Source organism: Lactuca serriola, chromosome 3 (assembly GCF_051521515.1).
Source record: "Lactuca serriola cultivar US96UC23 chromosome 3, Lser_US96UC23_V15, whole genome shotgun sequence".
Taxonomy (NCBI): Eukaryota; Viridiplantae; Streptophyta; class Magnoliopsida; order Asterales; family Asteraceae; genus Lactuca; species Lactuca serriola.
The window spans coordinates 136869770-136896656 of record NC_136410.1 but is presented as its reverse complement, the minus strand read 5'-3'; the positions used below and the strand labels follow the sequence as shown (position 1 = coordinate 136896656).

At 37.8% G+C, this 26887-nt stretch overlaps 1 protein-coding gene across 1 annotated transcript; it reads left to right on the top strand.

Moving 5' to 3' along the window:
• The first annotated feature begins 2942 nt into the window (after positions 1-2942).
• On the top strand, positions 2943-6628 carry LOC145093177 (BTB/POZ domain-containing protein SR1IP1-like). Its single transcript, XM_079031249.1, has 6 exons — positions 2943-3274; positions 3393-3546; positions 3657-3726; positions 3805-4419; positions 4939-5430; positions 6090-6628. Exons 2-6 carry the CDS (start codon positions 3440-3442, stop codon positions 6543-6545), a joined length of 1740 nt encoding a protein of 579 aa, XP_078887375.1. The 5' UTR covers positions 2943-3274; positions 3393-3439; the 3' UTR covers positions 6546-6628.
• The last annotated feature ends 20259 nt before the right edge of the window (positions 6629-26887 follow it).

Genomic DNA, 26887 nt, shown 5'->3' with positions numbered 1-26887 from the left:
TTGATCCAAACACTTTAAACTTCTAGTGTGATGTTGTTATAGTTATTGTGATTATGATACTAAGCTTGATTTAGAAAATCCATGGTTAAATTTATGAATTTGGAGATGATGAGTTAAAATCCTAATTGGGTGATTTGTTAGATCTGTGACATCGAGTTAATGTCTTAATGCATTAAGACATATAAACAAGTTATCCATGAAGTATAATTAGTTTTGATGATGTTGAAGAATCAACCAAGTTTGGTTGTGTGTAAAGGTGGTGAACCCTAACTAAATGAATTTTTAAAATACTTGAAATTAAGCTTATGCCTAATGATTTAAGACATGTAGAAGAATTATTGGTGGAGCTTAATTGATTTTGAGCATAAAAATTGAAATGAGAAATTTATGTGATTAAGTGAAGGATAATTTTGGAATATATATTTAGATTATACTCTTTATGAACCGAGACAAGTTATCAAGAGCTTAATGTGTTATTTGAATAGGTTATGGCAAGGATAAATGGTCAAATGCACTAAGTGAAGAATAGAAGCTAAACTGTTAGTTAGTTTTCACTAACTAGCAATGTGAGTACATGTGGCTTTTTCTAACGGGATACATGACATAATTATGAGTTTTAATTCTATGAGTTATTTTAAAAGAATATGTTGATATTAGCGAACTACTAGAAAAAATAAAAGCATGGTTTGAGTAATTAGTTACTTGATGCTTTTAAGGAAACTTTGGGTTTTGGGAAAATGAACTCTTTGAAAGAGTAAGTAGTATTCTGAAATAGTTTTGAAAGAAAAAGGTAGCAGTTGAGGAGTTAATGAACTATTTTTCATAAGAGTAGGTTAAAGTTTTGAATATTATCTAATTTGATTAAATGAACTCTCTGCAAGAGTTTGTATTTGTTTATACATGATTTTGAAAGGTAAAAGTAAAATATAAGCTTATCTTAAAGGTTATAAATTTGATGATGTTTTGTCATGATAAATTGTTATATTGTGCAAAAGTATTATGATTTTATTGATAGAAAATTACATATGCATTTGATTGAATCTACAAAAGAAATGTGGTGATCATGGATAAATTGAATGTAAGTGCATAAAGTTGTATCCAGATAGTTACGATATCCCAAGAAGGAGATAAGGGGCATCTCTACCGGAATCATATATCCCTTCACGAAGTAGATGTAGTGGGGTATCTTAATGGGCTAATTTTTTCTTCCTATTTGAGTAAGGGTTGATAAAATGTTATTTCTAGGATTAAACCCTAAGGTTTGAATCGGTATTTGACCGAAGGAACATATGTCAATACGTTAGCGTGATACTACAAGGCTCGTAAGGTTTATTTCAAATGTAATCATGAACTACATATAACTTACATTGCATGAAGTAGGATAACTTGAAAGAGTTTTATTAAGTGTTAATAATGATTTTATTAATATATATTCGAAGAAGTTTATGTGAACTTGACTATACGACACAAGAAGGCCCGTAAGCTTTAATATTGTGTATGGTTATGCAATTTGTGATGATATGTTAAATCATACAAAACATATGGAAATTAAAGGTTTTATCAAATGTTTGATAGTGATTTTGTGTCTAAATTCATATAGTTCATGAGACACTATAGTCTTATGAATGTTTTGTTTAAATGTCATGTATTCTCGGTTCAGATACAAAGAACCAGAAGATTATGATTGTATTGATAACAGTGAACTTTTGGAGTATAGAAGCTCGACATGGTTTCTATAATGTATGTAAATTCACTACTTTACTATCGTTTTGTGTGTTATCAGTATTACATTAAGATGATATGTTTTGAAACAAAAAAGTAAACCGTTTTGGTTTTTGTTGGATCACGTTTTGATAACTTTGATTAAAATTATAAAATGTTTTCAAACCCATAATGTTTTTGTTATGAAAAAAAAACAAGTGTTATAATTTTGTAATATATATTTCACAAAGTTTTTACAACAAAAAAAATAAATAGATACGTTAAAAAAATAATAAGTTGAATAGAGTGTTTTTTACAATCTATAAAAGTTATACAAAAAAAATATTAGAGAGAAAATTGTTTTGATTTAAAAAATTGTGTAGAGTTGGAAAAAAGCATTGTTTGCATCATTCATTTAAACTATTTTGTTGTTAAAAATAAAATTGGATTGTAGATGGTCTAATACAAGTATATCAAAACTTCATTTATTAAAATATAGTTTTTTTTCTTCAAAAAAGTTGGCACAAAATGTTGTTTCATAATCTATAAAACAGTTTATAAATAATTAATTGAGACAAAAGAATGATCAAAACAATATTAACTTAAACATCACACATCCATACGTGTCTCCAATTGAGTTTGGAAGATGTGGTTTTACATTGATTGTGACCTTTCAGGGGCTTCTCATGAGTTACAAGAATGGGCCATCGATAATTGAATATAATTGTTTTGCAAAATGAATAATTTAAATGTTAATTAGGTAAAACATCACATTTTAAATAAAAATAATATTGGCTAAGATTAATATGTGAATAAAATCGTTACATTTTAATATTTTATCATGTTTTGGTATGTATATAAGCAATTAAAATATGTAACGAAAAATTTTCATTTACTTTTCTTTGTTATTTACGAATCATTGTCGGCACACAAGCAATTATGAGAACCATAATTTATTATTTTAAATATTAAATATATAATTTTCTTTCTTTATTTATATTTATAAGTAATTAAATATGCATGATCAGTCAACATTAAGAAGCAATCCTTTGAAATATGTGATGTGAACTATACGTACCTGCGAAGGAGCCCATCTTCATCATGCATGCAGGCATCTTTAATGTCACATGAGCATGTTTTACATCACGATATCGACTGATCATTTGGTTAAATTAATACTACTATTCAATCATAACTTTTAACAATATTATCTTTGAGAAGATAGAGTCTTGGCTACGTAATTTGTACGGATGTTTGTAACTTGTAAGGATTGGATTTAATTACAACTGTTCATCAGTGTCGCAGTGAGGTTGTTCATCTCAATTTAGAAAAAGCTCTCAGCCTAACAACGCGTTCGATGAATTGTCACAATGACAAGTAGACGAAAGCATCCAATCTTTGGCCAACTATTATCAAACCCATTTGCACCCCACCACAACACACTGACAAAACACCAGTGTTTTCCCTCAATCTCATGGAAAAGACTGTTTTACCCCGATATCTTGATCCTTTTAAGCTAAATTCCTATACCCATTTTCGGTATTTCTTGAATGCTTGTGTATCTAGAATATCGGTAAATTAAATAAAGCCGAATCAAAGCTTGTAGTTATAATATTCCAGCTCCTTGTAGGGCCAAGGTAAAATTTCCATTTTTCTGTAGATCACTTGATTTATTTTTCTATATATTGCAGTGTGGATGATGTTTAATTAAATCAAGAATGTTCAATCATTGTCATGCATGGTGGATGTTCAAGAAAACGGAGATCCAATGCCCACACCCTTTGACATGATGCATGCTAAGAAAAAAGAGCTCATGAGTAATGCCATGAGGAGAACTACTGAATGGTTTGCTTTCATTCTCTCCTTTACGATTTTTCATTTTCATTGTGTACTTAATGAGTTAAAGTTCCAGAAAAGATGTTTCAAGACTTCATCTTTTTTATAAACTTTTGCAGGATTTCCTCCCAGGAAATCCCTAGTGATGTTACAATCAACGTAAGAGGCATTTCTTTTTCATTACACAAGGTACAATCAATTTCATTTTGCAATTCTTGGTGATTAAAGATTACAAGTTTTAATCTTTTCTTCTTTTGAACAATGCAGTTTCCATTAGTGTCGAAATGTGGTTACATGAGGAAACTTATGTCAAACTTTAAAGAGAGTGATCACATAATCGAAATCAATGATATCCCAGGTGGGCCCCAAGGATTCGAACTCGGAGCAAAGTTTTGTTATGGAATAAACTTCGAACTAACAATTCAAAACATTGCAATGGCAAGATGTGTGGCTGAGTTTCTTGAAATGACAGAAAACTATGCAATTGGAAACTTAATAGCAAGAACCGAGGCATATATAAACGAAGTGGGACTTAAATCATTGACTTCTGCTGTTTCCATTTTACAATCATCGGAAACTTTCTTGCCAATTTCTGAAAATATCAAACTTGTCACACGTTGTGTAGATAGTATCGCGTTCATAGTCATGAAAGAATGCGAGTTCTCTATGTCAGCAAGTGGAGGATGTAGTAGTGATGGATTGGATTCTTCATCTTCTTCATTTTGTCATCTAAAAGTTGTTGATTGGTGGGCTGAAGATTTGATTGTTCTAAAAATTCATACCTTTCAAAGGGTTCTTCTTGCAATGATTTCAAGGGGTTTCAATAAGTGTGCATTTGGTCCGATTCTAACACTTTATGCCCAAAAGTGTCTCCAAGATTTGGTAAGATTTGTTATGTATTCTTATTTCTCTACACAAATTCACATATTTTATATGAAACACAAAGTGAAATTCGTAGTGCACAACTAATTTTAATATCGTTATAGTTAGCGTTAATTAATGACAGAAACCATAAAATAAGAGATGCATAATAACAAAATAAAACGATCACCTTTTTAATTTAAAATGGATTATGCGATTTGAGAAATTTCTTTATATTCTTTTAATGCAAAATGACATTATTATTTCGCGAAATATGATGATCATTTATAAAGCATTAATTTTGTGAATCAAAAAAAGCGATTTTGCAAAGTGGGTGGTGATTTCGTGTTACATGTGAAAAAAAGTGGTCATTAATTTGGTTATTATGCGTACTTCCTATATTTGGTCATTTTTGTAATTAACCCATTATATTATGTTAATGAATTATACTATTAATTTAAAGTTTAAACACCAAAAAACAATGCAACATTTGAATTCATTCCAAATGATCTCTACATGATCTTCTATCCAATCATGCAGGAGATATTACGAAAGGGCAAGAACAAAAGTGACCCAAATCAAGAAAACGAGAAAAGGGTAGTTTTGGAAACAATAGTTAGTCTCTTACCAAGAGAAAAAAATGCCATTTCAGTCAATTTCCTTTCAACGCTACTTCGATCTTCAATACACCTTGAAACAACAATGGCATGTAGGCTTGATTTGGAGAAAAGAATAGGGTTACAACTTGAACAAGCTGTATTGGATGACATATTGATTCCTTCTTTTCGGTTTGATGGTGACACATTGTTTGATGTTGACACTGTGCAACGAATCTTGATGAATTATAATGATATTGAGAGTACTTGTGATGATATTCAGAAGATTAGGAAGCTCACGGAGAGTTATTTTGCTGAAATTGCTTCGGATTGTAACTTTTCGGTGTCAAAATTTGTAAATCTTGTTGAATGTTTACCGAAGCAAGAAAGGGGAATGGAGGATGGAATCTATAGAGCTATTGATATTTACTTGAAGGTACCTTTTCAATTACACTAACTTTTGAATATTAAATAAAGATTAGTGATTGTGATGAAGAACCATATGGATATAAAGTGAGAATTATGAGTCACTTTATGACAAAATGGGAGAAGGAAAAAAAAATTTGTTTGTTTGCATGATGGAGTAGAAATGTACCATTCCACAAGAAATTTTATTTTTTTCTTCCGATTTGTTAATTTTCATTATCTAGGGATCAGGGGTGGAAAAGTATAATATAGCCCTTTTTATAAACTTTTTAATGACACAAAAACTATTTTAGAAATTTCATGATTTAAAGTTAAGTTATAATTTTTATTTTCTGAAAAAAAAACTAGAAAATATTTATTTTTTATTATAATCTCATGCATTATAATGAAATTTTATTATACTTTTTTTTTTGTTTTGTAAATAATAATTTTTTAAGTATAATTAATTAATATAAATAAAAATGTCAAAACTTAAATCTATTCCTTTTATTTACATATAATACAAAATTGTGTTATGAAAATCATTATATTATCTCACACAAACCAAACATGATTATGGAATGTAACGAACTCAGATTCATTACTTTCATTCATAATTTCATTTCATCCAACCAAACAGACCCTTAAAGCTGTGGGTAAAGTAATTTATATTTGATTTGAATCTTGTAGGCTCACCCGGCTTTAGGTGATAACGAAAGAAAGAAGCTTTGCAATTCGATAAACTTTCAAAACCTAACCCCCAAAACGCTTGCCCATGCTGCCCGAAATGACCGGCTTTCTGCTGAAACGGTAGTTCAAGTTCTTTACCATGAACAACAACGGTTAGAAGATAAGAAAGAGGATGATGGATCCGGAGTACTAAACCCATTACCAGATGATCTTTCAAGTTTAGAAAAAGAAAATCAAGATTTGAAATTTGAGCTCTTGAAAGTGAAAATGAAATTAAAAGAGATGAAGATATCAAATTCTGATAAGTCACCATTGATTCGAAGATCATTCATGAACACCATATCGAAAAAGCTTGTGAAATTTACTCCGTTTTTGAGGGCTGATCATGGGGTTTCACCTTCTGTTAGTAGAAGTACGAATAAGTTAAGTAAAGACAGAAGGCATTCTATTTCTTGAAAATCTTGCTATATATACATATAAGTTGATTGTAAATTTTGTATAATGTTGGAATATATGAAATAAAAAGTATGATTAAGTAAGATGATGATGGTAGAATGACAGTATGTTTGGAAAAAGGAATATATTGAAGACATTAAGATATCGTAATTGTGTCGTGTGATCTCACAAAGACAAACTTATAAATAATTTACTTCGATTCTTTAACTATAAATACGATAGGTATAAGTTTTTGTTAATAGCAAAATACTTTTATGTATGAATTAAAGTTCATTCTGAGTTGAAATAATGTTTTTTTGTTTCTTGAAAAGAACACGTTTATTTGATTTTGATCCCGAAAAAATAGGGTGCATTATTTCGGATATAGTGGCAGACAGAAAATACAAGGAATCCTTTCTTGTTGGAGATGTGGATACAAAATTACAAATGAAGACTCGACGAGCAACGTTTCAAGAATCTTCAAAGTAAAGTAGGTGGGGTAGGGTAGGGGTAATGTATTTTTTATATAGCTAAATGCATGTTTTGATTTTTGTTCGTATTAGATATACATTTGCCATTATAGGTGAAATATGAAAATTGATGTTACGAAAATATGCATCATAGACGAGGGATAGTTTTGGGCATTGAACTCCGTCGAATCCGGTAATAATCACAGCAAACCATCGGCCATAGCTTTGGGAAGTTAGGTATTCTATGGAGCAAGTAGTATTTATCATTAATTTTATATGGTTTATTATTTTCTTGTTTTGACAAAGTATCATATTGGTGGGTGAAAAAATCTTAAGTGAAACCTCTTTTTAATTGTTTAAAAAACAATTTGTAGGGAACATAAAAGGTGGGTAAGTCTAAAGGAATTTTGGACAATATTATTATATATTTAATAATTAAAGACTAAAGTTAACATAGAGTTAAACATGCACATAAAATTCCTTATATTTTTAGTCCTAAATTTAACGGAGAGTTAACGTTTCGTTAACAATTATTTTGGTCAAAAATCAATCAAATTAATATCAACCAATGTGTATGAGAGATTATGGTGTTCTGAATAATATGAGTATTGAACTGAGATCAAAATGACACACGTGTTCTATAAGGAAATATAACATCCGGATATCCAGGTATATTATTTGTTATTTTATTTTTGGGAATTGTGAGGAGACTCGGCGAGTTGGCGTCTAAACTAGCTGAGTATGGTCGCGATTTCGGATGCGAGTTCACAGCTGGACTCGGCGAGTTCATGAGTGGACTCGGCGAGTCCACACTGTTTAATGAAACCCTAATTTCCAGGGTTTGGGACCTATTTAAAGGCCCTTATGGCCGTCATTTGAGGCCACCAACCCCCAGAGAGAAACCCTAAGAGATCTAGAGCGTTTGTGAGGAAGGAGAGGCCATTCTTGATCCTTTTGTGGGTGTTTTTGCAAGAAGGAAGTGACCAAGGCAAGAGGAGGCTGAAGGAGGTGCGATTTTGGTGGTTTTTGAGCTCATAGAGATTGTATTGAGGTATTATTCTCGGAGCTTTTTCAGTTTTTGGGTTGATTCTTAGTGTTAGGGTTTTCTAACCCTTTTAGAGGTTGATTAAGTGGAGTAATTGGTCCCTTCTCAAGTTTGTGTTCTGGATCTGGACCCAAAGAGGTCCAGAGACCTTAACCCTTAGAGCTTTATGAGTCATTTTGGGAGCCATGAGCTTGGAATGTCATTTTTGAGGCTAAATCACCATTTTGGACCATTTAAATGTTATATGTGTGTCAAGGTCCGAACTTTACGTGATTATCATGCTTGGGGAGGCCAGATCTATGATTGTATGGAACAGATATGACCTCCGAAGTTGTATTGAGTTTGTGCATGGCATGAACTCGCCGAGTCTGAAGAACAGACTCGACGAGTAGTATGAAGGTTGCCCGTTAATCACTCAGTGAATGTACTTGTCGAGTTGGGGGAATGACTCGGTGAGTCAGGGAGAGTCAGGGGTCTAAGTTCAAGTTGGAACTCACTGAGTTGTTCTTGAGACTCGGCGAGTTGAGTCGGGGTGGCCCCGCGATTCATGCTAGGTGGAACTCGTCGAGTCAACGGAAGTACTCGACGTGCCAAGAGAGGGTCTAAGAGAGTCAGTGGACACATGTAGACTCGCTGAGTTGCCCTAGTGCACTCGACGAGTCGGGTCAAAGTTTGACCGTTGACCTTGTTGACTTTTAGGGTTGAGTACAGTTGTATTTATGAGAGTATTACTTTATGTGATTAGGCGAAGGCTAGATCACACTTCTTCCGAGTCAGATATTTACCGAGACATCGAGGTGACTCTTCTCACTATACGTTACCTAGAGTAGTACTATGCGATGACCAGAAGGTCTTATGTGTTATGTATGAGATTATGTGCTATGTGATATTTGTATGTTGTATGATGATATAGACCGGACCGGAGGGTCCAACGAGCTATGACCGGACCAGAGGGTCCAACGAGCTACGGGATTGGAGGGTCCCGCTGAGACACATCGACTGGAGGGTCGTAGTATAGCCTTGAGTGGCGTATGTGATGTATGTGGTATTTTGGGGAACTGACTAAGCATTTATTCTTACAGTTGTTGTGTTATGTGTTTCAGGTACTAGTGATGAGCGCGGGAAGGCGCCGATATGATTCGTACACACACACATTGGAGTTTTTGTAGAGATTTTAGGGAGATGTTTTGTGACAGTAACATTTGATACAATGTGTTTGACATTATTTTATGAATGAATGAATGTTTTAAAAATGAAAAATTATTTTGAAAATTCACGTTGTTACAAGTTGGTATCAGAGACTTGGCTTGAGGGATTCGGATGCATCTTCGGGCATATCTGAACTCAAACTGAGGATTTAAGGAAAATCTTGATAATAAAGTAAAACTTTTGAAAAGAGTAAAAAGAGTTTTGAGACAAACAGAGCGGAGCCGTGTGTACGATCAGCCAGCGCCCGAACGGTGAATCCCCAAAAGTACCCTTACATTATGTGTTATGAGATGTGTTATGTTATGCATGCTAGAGTAGGCTAGGTATACATATTAGGACTAGAGTGGCCTGATTTGTGATGCCTTAGCCTAGGAGATTTCAGCTGCTGAGATTCTTTGAGAGCGAGTAGATAGCAGTTAGGAGCTCATGAGAGTAGAGTACTTATAATCCAAGATCCAAGGAGGTGGACTTGGAGTGAATACTGATGCGGTGTGGTCAGTAGTATTGGGCCCGTACTACTGGAGACACCGGATCAGTGGGCATTCCAAGTAAGAATCTTTTGGAAAACGGAGGACAAGTAAGGTTGCGTCATCAAGTATGTGTATGCTTGATCGAGTCTCTGATAATTTTTGTTGTATTTCAGAAGCATCATGGTTGGGACTCGACACACACCTAAGAGCAGTGGTGTCAACGACGAGGAGATCCGTCGATTGATTCATGAGGAGGTAGCTGCTGCCATCCAGGCTGAGATTCTGGAGATGTTTGGGGATATCAAGACCACGTTGATTGAGACTTTTGATGAGCGGTACACGACGCTGACTGAGGCTGCTGCAGCTGCAGCTACTGCTGCTGTTGCTGCTGCCAGACCTCAGGGAGGTGACTCGTTGTTGTTCCGGGAGTTCAGCAACACGAAGCCACCAGAGTTCGACGGGACGCAGGACCCGATTGCCGCTATGAGGTGGATCTCTGACATCGAAGGATGTTTCTATACGTGTTCTTGTCCAGAGCACTTGAGGGTTCGGTGCGCCTTGAACCAGCTCCGCCTGGGAGCGAAGGATTGGTGGATGTTCGTGACGGCGAACTTCACTTTGGCTGAGATTTCCGAGGTGACCTGGGAGAGGTTCACCGCTATGTTCAGAGAGGTGTATGTTCCCCCGGTGGAGAGGGAACGGTTGATTCAGGAGTTCTTGACCCTCAAGCAGGGTACTGATTCTGTGGCAATCATCACCAGGAAGTTTCATGAGAGGGCGATGTTTTTCCCTGAGCAAGTGTCGTCTGAGCAGGCTCGTATGAGCCGTTATCTGAGTGTGCTGAGGAGAGATATTCGGGAGTTCATGGCGAACTCGACTTACCGGACATTTGCTGAGCTCCAGGAAAATGCCCAGAAGAGGGAGATTGAGTTGGAGACTCAGGCTAGGGAGGAGGCCGAGTCACAGAGGGTGGATCGGTGGCGGAATCAGTCTCAGCCGACAGCCAGGCGGGCTATACCCGCTGATTCGAGATCTGGGGGCGTGAAGGGCCGCACTTGTGGGAAGTGTGGTAAGAGTCACGAGGGGTCGTGCAGGGCTGGGGTGTGCTACAAGTGTGGAAAGAAGGGGCATATCGCGAGGGATTTCCCCAAGGGATTTTCGGTTTGCTTTCATTGCAACTAGACCGGCCATCGGAAGGCCGAGTGCCCGCAGCTTCTTCAGGGATCTGTGCCTGCTGTTAGGACTACCGAGGTTCGGCAGGTGAAGGCCGAGGCCCCGAAGGCTCGTGGGAGAGCATTTCAGTTGACCGCGGAGGAGGTCCGCGCAACGCCCGATGTTGTGGCTGGTATGTATTCTCTTTTCATCTTTTTTCGAGTTGAGTTTTTATGCTTATATGATGATATGCGTAGGTACTTTTCTTGTGAGTTATGTGCCTGCGTTCGTATTTTTGACTCGGGTGCGAGTCGGTCGTTTGTTTCCGTAGCATTTAGTCAGCATATTAGTGTCTGTCGAGAGGCGCTAGATCGGCCTCTGCGAGTTTCCATAGCTGATGAGCGAGCAGTGTATGCTTCGGATGTGATTCGAGGATGTGTCCTTGAGATCTTCGGTGTGGAGTTCCCGATAGATCTGGTTCCGATCGCGATGGGGGACGTGTGTGTTATAGTGGGTATGGATTGGATGAGCCGATATGGAGCTGTGATAGACTGCGAGCGTTAATTGGTGACGATTCGAGACCCTAGTGGGGGAGTTCTTACGGTGTACGGTGAGGGTACACATGCGGGGTCAGCATTTTGTTCGACCACCAGGGCGAGACACAATCTACAGCAGGGCTGTAGGGGATTTGTGGCATATGTGATGGATGTGAGGGTTGATTCAGAGAGACCGAAGTCGGTTGATGAGGTTCCGATAGTGCGTGAGTTCCCGGATGTGTTTCCAGAGGAGTTGCTGGGTGTGCCTCCGGAGAGGCAGGTAGAGTTCGGTATTGAATTGGTTCCGGGAGCTACGCCTATCGCCAAGGCGCCTTATCGCCTTGCGCCTCCAAAGATGCAGGAGTCATCCTCGCAACTCCAGGAGCTGCTGGGAAAGGGATTTATCAGGCCGAGCAGTTCTCCATGGGGGGCACCAATTCTTTTTGTCAAGAAGAAGGATGGTTCGCACCGAATGTGCATTGATTATCGTGAGTTGAATAAGCTAACGGTCAAGAACCGTTACCCTTTGCCGAGGATCGATGATTTGTTCGATCAATTGTAGGGAGCATCTTGGTTCTCCAAGATCGATTTGAGTTCTGGTTATCATCAGGTGAGGGTGCAGGAGGAGGTCGTCCAGAAGACAGCATTCCGGACTCGTTATGGGCATTACGAGTTGGTGGTGATGCCTTTCGGACTCACCAACGCACCGGCGGTGTTCATGGATCTCATGAACAGGGTGTGCAGACCGATGTTGGATCGCTCAGTGATCGTGTTCATCGACGACATATTGGAGTATTCGAGATCCCGAGAGCAGCATGAGGAGCATTTGAGGGAGATCCTCGGAGTTCTGAGATCGGAGAGGCTTTATGCCAAGTTCTCCAAGTGTGAGTTCTGGCTACGAGAGGTTCAGTTTCTGGGGCACCTCATTAACCAGAATGGGATATCGGTCAATCCGGCCAAGATTGAGGCGGTCATGAGGTGGGAGGTGCCAAGATCACCCACCGAGATCAGGAGTTTTCTGGGTTTAGCCGGCTATTATCGGAGATTTATTAAGGATTTCTCCAAGATCGCCGTGCCACTCACCAAGTTGACCCGGAAGGGTGTTGCGTTTTCTTGGGGTTCGGAGCAGTAGGCCTCGTTCGAGGCACTTCGCCAGAAATTATGCGAAGCCCCAGTGTTAGCCCTTCCGGAAGGGATGGAAGATTTTGTGGTATATTGTGATGCATCGATATCCGGATTGGGAGCGGTGCTTATGTAGAGGGGGCATGTGATAGCATATGCATCAAGGCAGCTTAAGCCTCATGAGTCGAGATATCCCACTCATGATTTGGAGTTGGGAGCGGTAGTGTTCGCCCTCAAGATCTGGCGACATTATTTGTATGGGGTTCGGTGTACGATATACACGGACCACAAGAGCTTGAAGTATTTGATGGATCAGCCCAACCTGAATATGCGCCAGAGGAGGTGGTTGGACGTGGTCAAGGATTATGATTGTGAGATCATGTACCACCCGGGCAAGGCTAATGTTATAGCCGATGCATTGAGTCGTAGGGCGGAGGGCGCCCCAATATGAGATGTCTGTTTGAGATTGACAGTGATGACCCCGATGTTGGATGCTATTCATGGGGCCTAGGCTGAGGCTGTGAAGCCAAAAGCCAGAAGAGAGAGCGAGTTGTCGGGCTAGTATCGGAATTAGTTACCGATAGCCGAGGGCTTATGACATTTCAGGGTCGGATATGGGTACCGTCCGTGGGCGGAACGCGTACCATATTGATGGAAGAGGCTCGTCGATCGAAATTATCGATCCATCCTAGGGCCACTAAGATGTATTTGGACCTGAAAAAGGATTATTGGTGGCCCTGTATGAAGAGGGATGTCGCATGGTTTGTAGAGAGGTGCTTGACATGTCGTAGGGTGAAGGCTGAGCACCAGCGTCCACATGGTAAGCTGCAGCCATTAGAGATTCCTGAGTGGAAATGGGAACAGATTACCATGGATTTCGTCATCAAATTGCCAAGGACCGCGAGGGGCGTCGATGCAATTTGGGTGATTGTGGACAGATTGACAAAGAGTGCTCACTTCCTGGCCATCAGTGAGAGCTCCTCTGCGGAGAAGTTGGCAGAGCTGTACGTGAGAGAGGTGGTATCGCGACATGGAGTGCCGATCTCCATTATCTCAGATCGAGATGTACGTTTCACTTCCAGATTATGGAAGAAGTTTCACGAGGAGTTGGGTACGAAATTGCATTTTAGTACCGCATACCACCCACAGACTGATGGGCAGAGTGAGCGGATGATCCAAACGCTCGAGGACATGCTCCGGGCATGTGTGTTGGATTTTGGCTGGAGTTGGGACACGTATTTGCCCTTGGCAGAGTTTTCTTATAACAACAGCCATCATTCGAGCATTGGCATACCGCCCTTTGAGCTGTTGTATGGGAGGAGGTGTCGAACCCCTATTTGCTGGGGAGAAGTAGGGCAGCGTGTGATGGGCAGCACCGAGATTGTGCTTCAGATGACAAAGTAGATCCAGCAGGTCAAACAGAGGTTGTTGACCGCTCAGAGTTGTCAGAAGAGTTATGCGGACAGACGCCGGTCCGAGCTCGAGTTTCAGGTTGGCGACTTCGTGCTGCTGAAGGTCTCTCCTTGGAAAGGAGTGATCCGATTCAGGAAGAGGGGCAAGTTGGGGCCCCAATATATTGGTCCTTTTAGGGTGATCGTGAGGGTAGGCAGGATAGCCTATCGTTTGGAGTTGCCAGCAGAGTTGGGTCAGATTCATGACACTTTCCACGTGTCGCAGTTGCAAAAGTGTATAGCCGAAGAGTCGGCAGTGGTGCCATTAGAAGATATTCAGGTGGATGCGAGCTTGAATTATGTTGAGAGACCAGTGGCGATCAAGGATCGGAAGATCAAGGTTTTAAGGAACAAGGAAGTGCCTCTGGTGCAGGTCCAGTGGCAGCATCGGAAAGGGTCAGAGTTGACTTGGGAACCAGAGCATGAGATGCGGGAGCAACATCCTGAGTTTTTTGCAGAGTGAGACTTCGAGGGCGAAGTTTGATTCTAGTGGGGGAGAATTGTAACATCCGGATTCCCAGGTATATTATTTGTTCTTTTATTTTTGGGAATTGTGAGGAGACTCGGCGAGTTGGCGTCTAAACTCGCCGAGTATGGTTGCGATTTCGGATGCGAGTTCACAGCTGGACTCGGCGAGTTCATGAGTGGACTCGGCGAGCCCATGTTGTTTAATGAAACCCTAATTTCCAGGGTTTGGGACTTATTTAAAAACCCTTATGGCCGTCATTTGCGGCCACCAACCCCCAGAGAGAAGCCCTAAGAGATCTAGAGTGTTTGTGAGGAAGGAGAGGCCATTCTTGATCCTTTTGTGGGTGTTTTTGCAAGAAGGAAGTGACCAAGGCAAGAGGAGGCTGAAGGAGGTGCGATTTTGGTGGTTTCTGAGCTCATAGAGACTATATTGAGGTATTATTCTCGGAGCTTCTTCAGTTTTTGGGTTGATTCTTAGTGTTAGGGTTTTCTAACCCTTTTAGAGGTTGATTAAGTGGAGTAATTGGTCCCTTCTCGAGTTTGTGTTTTGGATCTGGACCCAAAGAGGTCCAGAGACCTTAACCCTTGGAGCTTTATGAGTCATTTTGGGAGCCATAAGCTTGGAATGTCATTTTTGGGGCTAAATCACCATTTTGGACCATTTAAATGTTATATGTGTGTCAAGGTCCGAACTTTACGTGATTATCATGCTTGGGGAGGCCAGATCTATGATTGTATGGAACAGATCTGACCTCAGAAGTTGTATTGAGTTTGTGCATGGCATGAACTCGCCGAGTCCGAAGAACAGACTCGGCGAGTAGTATGAAGGTTGCCCGTTAATCACTTAGTGAGTGGACTTGTCGAGTTGGGGGAATGACTCGGTGAGTCAGGAAGAGTCAGGGGTCTGAGTTCAAGTTGGAACTCGTCGAGTTGTTCTTGAGACTCGGCGAGTTGAGTCGGGGTGGCCCCGCGATTCATGCTAGGTGGAACTCGTCGAGTCAAGGGAAGTACTCGACGTGCCACGAGAGGGTCTAAGAGAGTCGGTGGACACGTGTAGACTCGCCGAGTTGCCTAGTGCACTCGACGAGTCGGGTGAAAGTTTGACCGTTGACCTTGTTGACTTTTAGGGTTGAGTACAGTTGTATTTATGAGAGTATTACTTTATGTGATTAGGTGGAGGCTAGATCACACTTCCGAGTCAGATATTTACCGAGACATCGAGGTGAGTCTTCTCACTATACGTTACCTAGAGTGGTACTATGCGATGACCAGAGGGTCTTATGTGTTATGTATGGGATTATGTGCTATGTGATATTTGTATGTTGTATGATTATATAGACCAGACCGGAGGGTCCAACGAGCTATGAAAGGACCAGAGGGTCCAACGAGCTACCGGACTGGAGGGTCCCGCTGAGACACATCGACCGGAGGGTCGTATTATAGCCTCGAGTGGCGTATGTGCTGTATTTGGTATTTTGGGGAAGTCACTAAGCATTTATGCTTACAGTTGTTGTGTTATGTGTTTCAGGTACTAGTGATGAGCGCAGGAAGGCGCCGGTATGATTCGTACACACACACGCATTAGAGTTTTTGTAGAGATTATGGGGAGATGTTTTGTGACAGTAACATTTGATACAATGTGTTTGACATTATTTTATGAATGAATGAATGTTTTAAAAATGAAAAATTATTTTGAAAATTCACGTTGTTACAGGAAAACTCTTTATCCTTGATAGAATCTCTGACATAAAACCTTAGAAGGTGATAATGATCACTTTCCTTGTTTGACTTTATTGATCCGAATGCAAATTACATAAATGATAATAAGAATATGAGTAGAAGTGTTTTAGTAGCTCTAGGTGTGTGTGTTTGTAGGATTTATACGTATTTATAGCCTAAGTTGAATAACTAAATGTCTGATATTCTCGGGATCCAGTTGAATAAGCCTTTGCACGAGGCTTTGACTGGGTAACCCTGGGTTTTATGTTTGACTGAAAAGATTCTTTAGAGTTGATAAGACTTGTGTTTATTATTTCTACACATGTGAATAATAAACAATAAATATATTCGATAATTCTGTTAGGAAGTAATATTGATAATATTCAAGATTCTGAGTATATATATATATATATATATATATATATATATATATATATATATATATATATATATATATGTGTGTGTGTGTGTGTGTGTGTGTGTGTGTGAGTGTGTGTGTGTGTGTGTATTTTAGGATCCTGGTTATACTTCTAATTCGGGATCCTAGGAATGTCTCAGGATGTTGAACCCTAAAAATTTCCCCCAATTTGAGATAAAGAATTTGAAATTCAAACTCTAAGGGATAGAATTCTATCTGTTTACTTAGGCATGATTATCCGTCAAATCACTTCTCTCTCCTCTGTGACCTCGAATAAATAGGGCATAAAGGTTCTTGGTCATTCTTTACTTCTTCTAGTTTACATCTCAAGTGCTATCAGTCATCATCAAGGTAAATCTTCTTGTTTCGAATTTTCTTATTTTCCCTTTTTCTTGTTTATCATGAGTAAAAAGATTATCCGTTCTCGAGCAAGTACCCTAGCTCCCTCTGGGAGGATTTTGTTGATCATAAAATCCTTGCCTATGAGGAGACTTGTTCTTTTAACGATAATGACATTGGGTCCTTGAGCACAAATGGAGGTTTTCCAGTAGTACCATCTTCAAGTCTTTTGATGTTAAGGTCCAACCAGACTTTGTCTCTCCCACTTGGGTCTGTTTCCCCGAGTATCCTTTCTATTTGGTCCTAACTTACCCTTTCTCTGGTGTCATCTATGTATTTCTTATATCCAAACTATGCCTGTGATCTGAAGGATCTTTTTCTGGATTGATCGGTTCAATCAATCATTGGATCTTAAGATCGGTCTATCCGAGCTAGCTTATGTCTATAATCTTTCAACGTTTCGGTCTTCTTATTTCATGTTTACAGTCAAAACACATCTTATTCTAAAAACAAAACAAAACGATGGTGCTTGGAAAGAAAAGTTTGTTGGTGATTTGTTATCATCAATATTATTTAAGTGTAATGGGATTACTTTGTTGACCAAAGGTGATCTTGATAAATATTAAACAAGTAAGGAAGGTGTGGAGTACACACTTGTTTAAGTTTGATAATGTTTTCAAAGTACACTTTCATTTAGGGACGAAGCCCCTAAAAGAACGGGAGTTCGGGGGCAGCGCCCCTGGGAGCGGGGTCCAAGGGACAGCAGCCCCTGGCAGGGTCCAAGGGGCAGAGGCTCTGGCTGGGGTTGAATTCCAAACTTCCGTTTTATTTCGGTTTTTATAGTTTATGACCATTGTTTGACCCTTATCCAAACTTCCGTTTTTTTATAGTTTATGACTGTTTGAAACTGTCATATGACAGTTTTTAGACAAAGATCATAAATTCAGTTTTGGTCTCATTTTTCTGGTACAGACGAAACTATCATCAAAGCATTCTAAATTCTTGTCTCTCTAAGTCTTATCTGATTAAAGAATATTGGGAGTACCACCCAAATGCTTTAATCTGAAAGTGTTTTACACAATTCTCAGAATTTCAAGGCTTACTATACCCCAATTTCTAACAAAGATTAAAGCATTTATGTGATCATGACAAATGGTGATTCTGTGAAGGAAATGACTAGTAAGTTTGAAAAACTGAACAAGTTTGAAGGGCAAGATTTTTCGTAGATGGCAGAAGAAGATGAAGTTTCTCCTTACCACTCTGAAAGTGGTGTATGTTCTGAGTACACCCATGCCAGTCTTACCAGAATCTGTTGAAGATGAACCTTTGGAGGCAAAAAGAAGAAGATCAAAGTGGGAAAATGATGATTACATATGTCGTGGTCATATTCTCAATGGTATGTCTGACTCTCTTTTTGATATCTATCAAAATTTAGAATCTGCAAAAGAACTATGGGATTCTCTTGAATCCAAGTATATGGCTGAAGATGCTTCTAGCAAGAAGTTTCTTGTCAGTAACTTTATGGGTTACAAGATGATTTACTCCAGGCCTGTTATGGAACAATACCATGAAATTTTAAGGATCCTGGGACAATTTGCTCAACACAATCTGAAAATGGATGAAGCCATTGTTATGGCTGTGCTCATTGACAAACTGCCCCCTTCCTGGTAGGATTTTAAACACAATCTAAAACATAACAAAGAGGAAGTGACTTTGACTCAACTTGGAAGCCATTTACGAATTAAAGAGTCCTTAAGGACTCAAGAACTTGATAACAATCCCAAAGGCAAGAACCAAGTTGGTTCCTTTTCTGTGAACATGGTGCATGGAGAAGGATCAAACAATCAAAAAAAGTCTAATGGAAAAAAGAAGTTTAAAGGAAAGGATGACAAGTCTTCCAACAAGAAGGCTAAAGTGGTGTGTTGGAATTGTAACAAACCGGGTCACTTCAAGAAAGATTGTCGTTTGCATAAAGTGAACAAGGATGGTGCAGGACCAAGTGGATCCAAGGATCCAGAAAAGTAACAAGGTCAGAATTTTGTTTTCATGCAAAATTTTAACTATATTCAGAATTATATTTCTGTGATTTCTGAAGCATTTTATGTGCATGATGATAATGTTGCATGGTGGGTTGATTCGGGAGCAACAAGTCATGTTTGCAAAGATCTATATTGGTTCAAGGACTTTCAACCAATTGATGATGGATCTGTTGTGAAAATGGGAAATGTTGCAACTGAACCAATCAAGGGCATAGGATCTGTTTTACTTACTTTTACTTCTGGGAAATGTTTGTTTTTGAACAATGTTTTATATGTTCCAGGGATTCGTAAGAATCTCGTGTCTGAAATTGTATTAAATAATTGTGGTTACAAACAAGTATTAGAAAGCGACAAGTATATCTTGTCAAGACATGGTTCTTTTATGGGATTTGGATATGTATGTAAAAGAACGATTAGGCTAAATATTAATTATCCTTTTATTGATAATTCTGTTTGCATGGCTTCTACTAGTACTAGCAATAATTTTAATAAATATGAATTATGGCATGTTAGACTAGGACACGTTCATTACAAGAGATTAAAAGACATGTCTAAAATGAGTTTAATTCTAGCTTTTGATATGAAAAATAATAGAAAATGTAAAACATGCATGCTAACTAAAATCACTAGACAAGCTTTCAAAGATGTTGTTAAGGAAAGCAAGGTGTTGGATTTAATACATAGTGATTTATATGATTTCCATGTAACACCTTCCCTTGGAAACAAAAAGTATGATGTTACTTTTATTGATGATGCATCTAGATATTGTTATGTCTATTTGCTACATTCTAAGGATGAAGCACTTGATAAATTTAAAATTTATAAACAACAAGTTGAGGTTCATAAAAATGAATTAATAAAAGTCTTCTGTATTGATAGAGGTGGTGAGTATTATGATCCAGTTTTTTTTGAGTCAACTGGAATAATACATCAAACCACAGCTCCTTATACACTACAACAAAATGGTGTAGCTGAAAGGAAGAATAGGACTTTGAAAGAAATGGTTAATTCCATGTTGTCCTATTCTGGATTAAGTGAAGGGTTTTGGGGTGAGGCAATGTTAACTGCATGTTACATCTTGAATAGAACTCCAAATAAAAGGAGTAAGAATACTCCTTATGAACTTTGGTGTAAAAAGGTACCAAATTTGAGTTATCTCAAAGTTTGGGGTTGTAGAGCAGTTGTAAGGCTCATTGAACCCAAAAGGAAAATGTTGGGTGAGAGAGGTATAGATTGTATCTTTATTGGATATGATGAGCATTCCAAAGCATATAGATTCTATGTTTTAGAATCTAATGACTGTGTGTCTGTAAACACAATGATAAAGTCAAGAGATGATATTTTTAATGAAGAAAGATTTACATCTATACCTAGACCAAGGGACATGATTCATTAATCTTCCAGCAAGAGTGCTACTACAGCTTAAGATGTTTCTGGTGGTGCATGTTCTGTACCTGAACCTAGGAAAAGCACCAGAGCTAGAAAAGCTAAGTCTTTTGGATTTGATTTTCAACTATATTTAGTTGAAGGAACAAGGAATGAGACTATTTCTAAACAGCAGTATTGTTTTAATATTGAAGAGGATCCAAATACTTTCAGTGAAGCTATGTCTTTTAGGGATGTTCATTTCTGGAAAGAGGCAATTCATGATGAGATTGATTCTATCATGCATAACAATACTTGGGTATTGGCTGATTTACCTCCTGGTTGCAAGGCATTAGGATGTAAATGGATCCTCAAAAGAAAAATGAAGGTGGATGTCACAATAGATAAGTATAAAGCCAGATTGGTTATCCAAGGCTTTAGACAAAAGGAAGGCATTGATTTCTTTGATACTTATGCTCCTGTTGCCAGAATTTTTACTGTTAGATTATTATTAGCTCTTGCAGCTATACATAATCTTGTGATTCACCAAATGGATGTGAAAACTGCATTTTTGAATTGTGACTTGGATGAGGAAATATACATGAGAGAACCTGAAGGGTTTGTGATGCGTGGAAATGAACACAACGTGTGCAAGTTGAAGAAATCATTATATGGTTTGAAACAAGCACCAAAACAATGGCGTCAAAAGTTTGATGATGTTGTTTTGTCTAATGGTTTTGCATTAACCCTAGCTGACAAGTGTGTATATAGCAAATTTGATACTTCTGGTAAAGGAGACATGATTTGCTTATATGTAGATGATATGTTGATTTTTGGTACTGATTTAGAAGAAGTTGATAAAACCAAGAAATTCTTATCATCTAGTTTTGATATGAAAGACATTGGGGAGGCTGAAGTAATTCTTGGTATAAGAATTATAAAAGGAAATAATGGGATTTCAATTTCTCAATCTCATTATATTCAGAAGATATTGAAAAAGTTTAACTTTGAGAATTGTTCTCCTGTTAGCATTCCTATAGATCCTAGTCTTAAGCTTCTACCTAATAAAGGATCTCCAGTGTCTCAACTAGAATACTCAAGGGCTATTGGTTGTCTAATGTATGCCATGATTAGTACTAGGCCTGATATAGCATATGCTATGGGAAGGCTTAGTAGATATACTAGTAATCCTAATTCACATCATTGGCAAGCCGTGAGTTGAGTATTCAAGTACTTAAAAGAGACCATGAATTATGGTTTAACTTATAGTGGATAACCTTCTATTTTAGAAGGTTATTCGGATGCCAGCTGGATTAACAACTTAGAGGATCACTCCTCTACTAGTGGTTAGGTGTTTCTTCTTGGAGGAGGTGCCATTTCTTGGGCATCTAAGAAACAAACTTGTAGTACTAACTCAACCATGGAGTCTGAGTTTGTTGCTTTGTCTGTTGCCGGTAAAGAAGCTGAGTGGCTAAGGAATTTGATTTATTAAATTCCATTATGGCCCAAACCGATATCTACCATTTCTATTAGATGTGATAGTGCTGCAACCTTGGCTAAGGCTTATAGTCAAGTATACAATGGAAAGTCTAAACATTTAGGTGTTAGACATAGCATGATTCATGAGCTCATCAAGACTGGTGTGATATCTGTGGAGTTTGTAAGAACTCAGTTGAATTTAGCCGATCATCTAACCAAAGGATTAGCAATAGATCTTGTGCATAAGGCGGCTGTAGGGATGGGTTTAAAGTCCACTTAAAATCTTTTATATTGAGATACCCAATTCCCATCTAATGTGATATTAGATGTTGAATTCAATGTGGAAAGCTTAATATTTAAGATTGGAACACATTATTATCATCATCCCAGGGTATGTGTTCAGTACTGCAATCAAAGGAGGTTGAATTTATATTCTTAATAGTTCTTTTGAAAAATTGCATTTGCAGGTGTAAGAATAAAAGGACTACCTATATAAGCATGAAGTTTAGCTGCTTCAAGAAGTTAGGACTTGGCTTTGATATGCTTATTGAAGGATGGGACATAAGCTAGTAAAATATAGTGTCAAGTTAGAACTTATGTGAATGTAAACTGGTGTGTGTATTATCTTCATGTATTCACTATGGATAGAAAGGGTTCAATCCTTAGTGACACCCTGATATTCGAATATTTGGATTGTGTAATATACTAAGGTGAAATTCAATCATCACGATATTTCATTTATGCATCAGTTAGTTGGTGTTATGTTTCATTTTAAGTTAATCCAGATTACACTTAAATGGGGGAGGTTTGTTGGTGATTTGTTATCATCAATATTATTTAAGTGTAATGGGATTACTTTGTTGACCAAAGCTGATCTTGATAAATATTAAACAAGTAAGGAATGTGTGGACTACACACTTGTTTAAGTTTGATCAAGTTTTCAAAGTACACTGTAATTTAGGGGCAAAGCTTCTAAACGAACGGGGGTCCGGGGGCAGCGCCCTTGGCTGCATCAGAAAATCGTATTTTCAGAGAAATGACCATTGTTTGACCCTTATCCAACCTTCTGTTTAGTTCGTTTTTTATAGTTTATGACAGTTTGAAACTGTCATATGACAATTTTCAGACGAAGATCATAAATGCGGTTTTGGTCTCATTTTTCTGGTACAGACGAAACTATCATCAAAACATTCTAAATTCTTGTCTCTCTGAGTCTTATCCGATTAAAGAATATTGGGAGTACCACCCAAATGCTTTAATCTGAAAGTGTTTTACACAATTCTCAGAATTCCAAGCCTTACTATACCCTAATTTCTAACAAAGTTTTTATTATGAAATGCGAGTCCATTGCCAATGGTGATCTCCAACCAATAAAATGGGTTAAAATGGTAGGATTCGATTCATTTATGTTAAGGATCTTGAAATTCACAATTTCCTGTTTGATTTTATACAGCCACTAAGTTTGAGGATCTTGCTCCTGCTATTGAGGACACCGAAGGGAAGATTGAGAATTTCCTTGCCTTGCCTGAAATTGAAAGAACCTTCAAGTCTGAGCAACCCAGTTTCTAATAGAGTTCATCCACCACTTTCCATATGTGTATTGGTAAGCACCTTAATGTTGGTCATGATCCTACAGAGAAGAAGGAAAAGCTGGGAGGAGAAGGAGAGAAAAAAGAGGGTGATGGTGATCAAACCTTAGATGCTTAGGTTTGATTAATTAAAAGCAATTTTTATTTTTGGTCTATAAATAATTTAATATTTTTTTTGGGTTGGTGGGAACACTTTTTTAATTTTCATGCTTTGGTTTTACTATCTCTTTTGCGTGGTTGATTTGGTTGTAGAAATAGGATCAAATCAGATTTTTCTAAGGGCTTTTAGAGGATTAGGATCCTAAAGAGGTTAGGGTTTAAGAAAACTTTTTAGGATCTTAAAGATCTAAAATAAGTAGTTATTTGATTGGGATCTTGAAATAGTCTGGATCCTAGGGTTTGAAAGATATAAAATTTAGTTAAAGAGTAGGAAAATCTTTAAAAGAAAATGATATTTTTTGTCTTGTTTCAGCGAAAACTTTGGGTGTAGTAAACTTAGAAGATAAGGATAGATAGAACCTGTTGAAAGCTTTCTTATTCCCTTCCTTAAACTTTAACAAGAGTTCAATTGTCTTTTGAAATTCTTCTTCGTTATTCTGACTTCGGAGAAGTTTTATGTTGAAAGTCCTTAGTATTTCATAATCTTGAGAGTTGAACTAGGGAGGATCCCTCTAAATACATTCTTGGGGGAAAATCCTAACTTAAGAATTCACTGGGGAAGAGCTCAACATAGATTATACCGAGGAAGATCCCAACTTAGATTATAGAAGGGAAGATACCAATTTAGATTATACTGGGGAAGACTGCAAATCATAAGATAATATGATAATGTTATAAACCGTATATTATTCTAAGGAAGATCCTAAATCGTAAGATAAAATGATAATGTTATAAAACATAAATTAACATTTAGGATCCTAACATATGTTTAGAGATAAGATGGTTTCCAAGTCATTAAAGCATGAAGTGATCCTCTCATCCACATTCCATAGTTATATATCGTGCTTCGAAGCGGGGTGTAGAAATCCAAACACGGATGAAAAAGAGGTCATTAACTCTTTAAACGTTTGTGGGGATTATGTACCCTTGATCGGAAGAGAGATGACCAATGTCTAATTGTGGTTGCCAAGATCTTTAATCCTCTGTACATTCAAACATTATCTTTGGGTGGCGTAAACTTGGCTAACGTCTCTCCGATGCTTAAGTCAGTAATGATCTTGAGAAAAATTAATCAAAAGGAAAAATGAGGGTAAAAAGTAGGTATGTACCTTGACCTTGTCGTAATGAAGTATTCTGACTTTGACTTACATGAAGTATGCTTTAAGGTGTATAGCATTCCACGATCTTGGAAAGAGATACTCTTTTAGATTAGCTAGCCAATATGCCCCCATTCCTTCTTATGAATCAATGAGACAAGATCCTTCCCATTTGGGTGCCAATACTTTAGAACACATGGATCTACCCGTAGTGTGGTTGCTATAATCCCCTTTATGTATATCTTTCAAATATTCTATAGCTTAATGATTTTCTAAGCTTCTTAGATATGGTCATGCCATGGACTTATTTTATAATACTCCTTGGATCATCACAAAGGGTGAGAACCTCACTCTAAATGCTATGTCACTTTTTCCTTATTTTGGGATCCTTCCATTTCGGAGGTATTCTTTGATGAGTTGGATACAGGATTCTACATGTTGTTGCAGATCCTAAATGTTTGGCCAAGGATCCTGAACATTAGGATCATGGAGAGGGCGTTGAAGATCAAGATCTTCGACTGCTATGATGCTAGCTTTTTGATCATGGGTGGTAATGTCTTCTGGCATTTTGGTTGGATATTCTATTGCTAGGATCATTATGTGGACTATCGAGATCTTGGTTTCTGGTGGGAACCTGAGGGAAGATCCTAGATTGTTTAATGTGTCTACTTCTGCATTATCATCTCTAGGAAGTTGATGTAAACTAAAATTTGTAGATTTAGATGCCAACATTTCGAGTATCTAAAGGTATAATGCTAGTCTTTCACCTTTGACTGCATAGGATCTATTGAAATGGTTAGTTATTAATAATAAATCAACATATACCTGGAGCTCCTTGATCCAAAGATCCTTGGCTAGTTGTAGTCCCATGATTAGTGATTCATATTCAACTTCATTTTTAGTTTTGTTTAATTCACATCAAACTTTTTGGGGTAGGATGTCCCCTTGTGATGATCCAAGGACATTCTTAATAGGATATTTAGTTTTGACATGTATAGTATGGTTTTCAAAATAATGTCTTAGTTTGGTAGAAGTTGTGGTGATTTTAGTATGATCCCAGGGCCTGTTCCTCTAAAGTTGGATGCTCCATCTGTAAAGAGTATCCACTCTTCCATGTTTTCTTCTTTTTGAAGTCGTTGGATTTCTAAATATACCTTGGGTAGTAGATCATCACTAAAATCAGCCATAAAATCTACTAATGATTGTGACTTTATTGATGATCTTGGCTCATATTTGATGTCATATGTGTCGAGCTTCACTGGCCACTTAGCCATTCTACCTGACATTTCTCGTTTTCTCATGACATTCTTAATAGCATATTTAGTTTTGACATATATAGTATGATTTTCAAAATAATTTCTTAGTTTGGTAGAAGGTGTAGCTAGTGTAAGTATTAGTTTTTCAAGGTGAGACTACCTAGTTTATGGATCCAAGATAATTTTACATACATAGTAAATAGGATGTGGTTCTTCGTCAAGATCCTTGGCCAAGACTACACTAATGACATTGGATGATACCGAAAGGTAAAGGAGGAGTGGTTCCCCATCTAATGGTTTCACCAACAAAGGTGTTGAACTTAAATATTTTTTAAGTTCTTGGAAGGCATCTTCATGTTCTTTGGTCCACTCAATCTTCTGGTTTTTCTATAAGATATCGTAGAAAGGTTTTCACCTCTCTCAGGATCTTGAGGTAAACATGTTTAGAGCTTCCTCTCTTCCTTTCAATCAACCACTGGATATCCTTGGTTGAAGTTGGGGAATTTAGATTGATTATGGTTTTGATATACTCTGCACATGATTTTATTCCCATTTTAGTTACCACGTATCTAAGTAACCTTCCTACCTTTATTCCCATTCCTAGTATCGCTAAGGTGATCTTCAACTCTTTTGGATTTGACCACCATGTCCTAAATGTATACTTCCATGGTGTCCCCTAGTTTGTCTTTGAACATTCGATTTACCAATCTTTGATATGTTGCACCTGCATTTTTTAGACCAAAGGGCATAACAATGTAGCAATATATACATGTGGTTTTTGAAGGAAATGTCCTCTTTATCAGGTGGTTCCATTTGTATTTATTGGAATCCAACTGAGGCATCCATGAATGTTAGTAATTAATGGCCTGTCATGGCATCTATCATAGAGTTGATGTGTGACAAAGGGAAAGGATCCTTAAGACAAGACTTATTAAGATCTGTGTAGTCCACACACACCCTCCATTTCCATTCTTCTTTTG